Below are 5,327 nucleotides of genomic sequence, written 5' to 3'. Positions count from 1 at the left end.
AAAGGTAGATTACCTGTAAATATTACAGCATTTTTTATACAGGTTTTACACATAGCTCATTGTCCCTGTCAGAGAACATGAAATTTGCTGTGGAATTTTTATATATGCTTTATATTATTACTGTAGAGAGAAACACAAATAAACCTATAGTTGGCCTATAAGAACATCACCAAAACAAACTATATGGGCAGAAGTATTTGTCCTGTTTGCTACAGTTCCTACACATGACTATATTTTGCAGCCAGGAACCCTCAGCTCCTGAATGTACAGGGTCTCCACAGAACTACCCAAACCACATTTGGGGGCTTCGTTTAACTAGCCTGCAACTGGGAGAATTAGCTGCTTTCTGCCTCTGAACGCTGGCACTGGCTTTTCAATGGCACCTGGCTAGTCTTAACTGCCAAAACCTGGTAGTCAGCCCGGGTTCGTTCAGAGATGCTTTATCTCCAGTGCACCTTCAGGGAATGGCAGCAAGCCCGCTCTTCTATCTGTTTCGCCAAGCCCAGGGCACGTGAGCATGGTTCTCACTGACAAGCAGCAGTTAGTTTACTGGAGTCAAAACCAACTACATAATCCAGCCTGTGCAGGAGAACACATTTTTATATCTCCAAAAAACTTAAGAAAATGAATTCTATAGATTGGTAGCAATTAAGGAAGACACATTGCTGGGGTTTTTTAAAATAATGTTAGTTCAATTTTTCCATTTCCCCAGTTCCTTTTTACTTGGATTTGTCAAGGTATAGCAAGGACAGCTGTCTGGGTTGGCACCAGAGAGCTCTCACAAACACCACTTCATGGCATCAGCTGATTTTGTGCCTCATGTGGGGTGGGAGATGTATGAGAAAAGAGTAAAGCAGGAGTCTCAAGGACTTTCTGAAGGACTTATAAGAAGGTTACAACAGATTTTTTGACTTTGTAAAATACTGAGTGTTTTCAAGAACACCATATTTAATACAGCAGTCTCAACACAGTCATAGAGATAAATGTTATTTTGTCTAACTAGAGTTTTTAGTTATTTTATCTAACTAGAGTTTTTACACATTCATTTACAGTCAATTTCATTATTACTTGATGTGAACTTTCTATTACACTTTCCCCTATTATGTAAGTGAGCTGGTTATGCAACTGACAGACTCGCAAACATGGGAATTACTACAGGACCAACACTTTTTACAGGTAACAGCTCAGGTTGTTTGCGGAGTAACAGAGAATATGGAAAGTTCTGGCTGCCCCTGCTCAGGTTTACCGTCCCTGGGCCTGATTTGTAAATGCCCAAATCTCAACCCTTTTCACAAATTAGCCAAGTCCTCAGTCCAGATGTGAAAGGAAATTAGGTTTTGGTTTAAAACAACAAAGCTATAGAAGTGGAAAAACAGAAAACACTAAAACAAAATACTAGTTAAGTAACTACAGCAAAATATCATTGATTTAAAACCCATTGATCAGGAATTTATGACAGCTCAGAAAAGCGTAGGATGCGAGTGGCCCTTTGGCCTAATTGTGTAAAAGTTTGCTAAGTGGAAAACATTCTTTCAGAGAAAAGGCTGAAACTTCTAAAGAGAATGTTTCTATTATCTTTTAGTAATTTTAGATATTTACAATACTGTGATTTCTTAATTACAAATAATTCTTATCCACAACTTAAAAGTCTTCCTTGAGCCACCAATAAGTAAATCTTCGTGACCTGCTTATAAGACTTGCTGTCACGATGAAGATAGCCTCTCATTTATAAAACGAAAGGCTTTTCCTATCTCAAACTGTCCTCCTGGCTTTCTCGGAGCAGCGGTTCAGGTGCGTGAGCTCTAGCAGCAGCCCAGGTTCCAATCCCCCTCCACCAACCGGGCATGTTCCTGATGGTCGGGCTGCCTCCATCTCCCTATCTGTAAAAATGGGAAAAATAATAACATCGAACAGATTCGGAAGCTGCGAAGCACCTGGAACAGCGCCTGGTGACGCGTTAGCTCCTGCGGCCACCCCACCGCACCGCGGGTCGCCCGCGTCGCGCCCCCGGGCGTCACCGAGAAAAACTTCGGCGAACCGGTGACGGTTTCCGCGCGGGCAGGCCTTTCAGCGCCCCTTTACGAGGCTGGGGGCCCATGCGGCGGGCAGCGCCCCGCCGCTCCTCGCTCCCGCCCTCGGCTCCAGCCCCGCGCAGGCCCGCACCTGGAGGCGGTTACGCGTCAGCGTCCAGCCGCCCGGCCTCCGCCGCCCGCCGGGCCCCCAGCTCCCGCCGGCCCGCGCCCCCCGCCCGTCCCCCCGCCGGTCCTGAGCGGCCCCCACACGGGTCCTGGCTAGAGGCGCAGGGGCCCGAGGATGGGCGAGCCGAGCCCCCAGGGCCGGTGAGAGCGACCGCGGCGGTGACCGGAGGGCGCGCGGACCGACGGGGCCGAGGGGGGAATGACGCACCTACACGAGTCCGCTACGCGAGAGGCTAAACTACGGCTCCGTGCGGGGCGGGCGAGAGCCCCGCGCGCTCCCGCGCGCACCCACGGGGAACGACGCGCAGTCCCAGGTGTCCGGCAGCGGCGCGGCCGCGAGAGGGGGGCACGGCCCCCACGACCCCCGCGGCCCCCGCCTCCCCGGCGTCCCTGCCCCCGCCACCTCCCCGCCCCGCCGGGCTGCGGCGCGCGGTCCCCTCCCCCACCCCGCCCGCGCCGCGCCGCGCCCGCAGCTCCCCGCCCCCAGCGAACGCCGCTCCCGGTGTCCTCGGGACGCCGCGCGGCTGTCGGGTTTCAGCCCCAGCGCCGACCCTCGCCCCCGGCACGCGCCGCCGAGTGGCTGGCGCAGCCTTTGCCCCGCATCAATCATTAACGGGCCGGCTCGGGCTGCAGCCGCCGAGGCGGGGGATGGTACGGAACCTGAGACCGGGACAACCCTACCCCGGAGGCGGCCGCGAAACACTAGCCCGGGCGGCCCCCGCCCTCCCTCGGGGCGCCGGGCCCTCCTCCCTGCAGCGCCCAGCGCCTCACCCCCGCCTCCCGCGCCGGGGACGGGGACGGCGGCGGCTGCGCCCGCACCACGCGGCGCCCAGTCACCGGGCCGCGCCGCCGCCGCAGTCCGCGCCGCCGCCGGGGCTGCCGCAGCGTAGGCGGCCGGGCCGGGCCGCGCCGGGCCGGGGCGGGCAGGCGGCGGGGACGCCGAGCCACGCGCTCCTGCCGGCCGCCGGCTGCTGACGAACCGGTGACTTGTTTTTTTGCTGATTTTTAGGAACGGCTGCTTAGAGGCGCAGGGCTTCTCCGGGACCTGCAGCGACGCCCCGGCGCGTGCACAGAGGCTCCGACGGCGGCCGGCGGGGGCTGCGGAGAGCGCGGCAGCCGGCGCCAGAGGTCGCCCGGCCGCGGGAGCCCGCGCCAGAGGTCGCCGGCCGCGTCCTAGCCGAGCCCGCGGCACCATGCCGCGGCGCCTGCAGCCCCGGGGCGCAAAGGGCCCGCCGGCCACGGCCGAGGCGGCCTCGCGCCCCCACCCCTTCGCCTCCGGGGACTCGGCGGCCTCGGCCAAGCCGCTGCTGCGCTGGGACGAGGTGCCCGACGACTTCGTGGAGTGCTTCATCCTGTCGGGCTACCGGCGGCTGCCCTGCACGGCGCAGGAGTGCCTCGCCTCGGTGCTGAAGCCCACCAACGAGACGCTCAACTTCTGGACGCACTTCATCCCGCTGCTGCTGTTCCTGAGCAAGTTCTGCCGCCTGTTCTTCCTGAGCGGCCGCGACGTGCCCTTCCACCACCCGTGGCTGCTGCCGCTGTGGTGCTACGCGTCGGGCGTGCTGCTGACCTTCGCCATGAGCTGCACGGCGCACGTGTTCAGCTGCCTGTCGCTGCGCCTGCGCGCCGCCTTCTTCTACCTGGACTACGCGTCCATCAGCTACTACGGCTTCGGCAGCACCGTGGCCTACTACTACTACCTGCTGCCCGGCCTGAGCCTGCTGGACGCCAGGGTGATGACCCCCTACGTGCAGCAGCGCCTGGGCTGGCACGTGGACTGCACGCGCCTCATCGCCGCCTACCGCGCGCTCGTGCTGCCCGTGGCCTTCCTGCTGGCGGTGGCCTGCACCGTGGCCTGCTGCAAGAGCCGCACCGACTGGTGCGCCTACCCGTTCGCGCTGCGCACCTTCGTCTTCGTCATGCCGCTGAGCATGGCCTGCCCCATCATGCTGGAGAGCTGGCTCTTCGACCTGCGCGGCGAGAACCCCACGCTCTTCGTGCACTTCTACCGCCGCTACTTCTGGCTGGTGGTGGCCGCCTTCTTCAATGTGAGCAAGATCCCCGAGCGCATCCAGCCCGGCCTCTTCGACATCATCGGCCACAGCCACCAGCTCTTCCACATCTTCACCTTCCTCAGCATCTACGACCAGGTGTACTACGTGGAGGAGGGCCTGCGCCAGTTCCTCAAGGCGCCGCCGGCCGCCCCCACCTTCTCGGGCACCGTGGGCTACATGCTGCTCTTGGTGGTCTGCCTGGGGCTGGTCGTCAGGAAGTTCCTCAGCAGCTCCGAATTCAGCAGCAAAAAGTGAGCCTCTGCCCTGCGGGAGGCGGCTGGTTTGCCCACCTATTTGTACTTTCTGTTGTTGCTATCGTTGGTTTGTTTTCCGGTTTTGTTGTGTTTCCTTCTTTGCTCCGGGAGGGTGCTGCAGAGCCACAGGGGAAAAGTCCAGTGGGGGGGCGGGGGCTTCGGAAAAGGGAAGGCGGTCAAACAGGAGGGAGGAGAGGGCCACTGGTTTTTACCCGTGGACAAAATCCAGGTGGTGTCTGTGACATCCAGGGATTTTTCGAAGGCAACGAATAAAATCCCAAATAAAACTCCAACCAGTTCGATTTTCCAGTCGTCTTCTGTGCCAGCGGTAATAACAAGTAGCCCTTGTGAGGTCAGGTATGCATTAAAGAGGGTAAGTAGACAGAATCCCTGGGTACTTCCATTTCAGTCTGAGGAATGCGTGGATTTGTCAAAAGAATGGAGCTTTGTAGGAAACGGGCACAAAGACATAAGCCCAGAGCTTAACCTACTAGAAAATGCATGGAATGTGAACAAGTTAGTTATTTCAAAATGTCTCTCAAATGTTATTTAAATAGTAATATATACAATGATTTTCAGAATTTTCACAAGCCTTTAATATGCACTGAATTTTATTTGTCATGTAGTTTTGAATTTTGCAGTCTTCTGCATTGCACACACTTGAACTGGACAGCAGGGCAAGCTGCTGGAGAGCTCTCAGCTACCTTCCTAAACAGTGTTTTCTGAAGGCCTGTGTGCCATGATACAAATGTGAATTATCTACCTTAGGGACTCTGGGTAGACTACTGGTGAGGAGCTCAGGGGTCTGTAGATCGCAGACA

The 5,327-nt window shown here is 57.3% G+C and overlaps 1 protein-coding gene across 1 annotated transcript; it reads left to right on the top strand.

Moving 5' to 3' along the window:
- The first annotated feature begins 3,391 nt into the window (after positions 1-3,391).
- On the top strand, positions 3,392-4,507 carry PAQR9 (progestin and adipoQ receptor family member 9). Its single transcript, XM_087817849.1, has one exon. It carries the CDS (start codon positions 3,392-3,394, stop codon positions 4,505-4,507), a length of 1,116 nt encoding a protein of 371 aa, XP_087673975.1.
- The last annotated feature ends 820 nt before the right edge of the window (positions 4,508-5,327 follow it).

The sequence above is a fragment of the Miniopterus natalensis genome, chromosome 6 (assembly GCF_054644295.1).
Source record: "Miniopterus natalensis isolate mMinNat1 chromosome 6, mMinNat1.hap1, whole genome shotgun sequence".
NCBI classification, from domain to species: domain Eukaryota; kingdom Metazoa; phylum Chordata; class Mammalia; order Chiroptera; family Miniopteridae; genus Miniopterus; species Miniopterus natalensis.
The sequence above is the reverse complement of the archived record's forward strand: the minus strand, read 5'-3'. Positions and strand labels throughout refer to the sequence as shown.

Bases quoted from the DNA above. Each gene is read 5' to 3' on its own strand.
- PAQR9 (XM_087817849.1), top strand. From the start codon at position 3,392: ATGCCGCGGCGCCTGCAGCCCCGGGGCGCAAAGGGCCCGCCGGCCACG.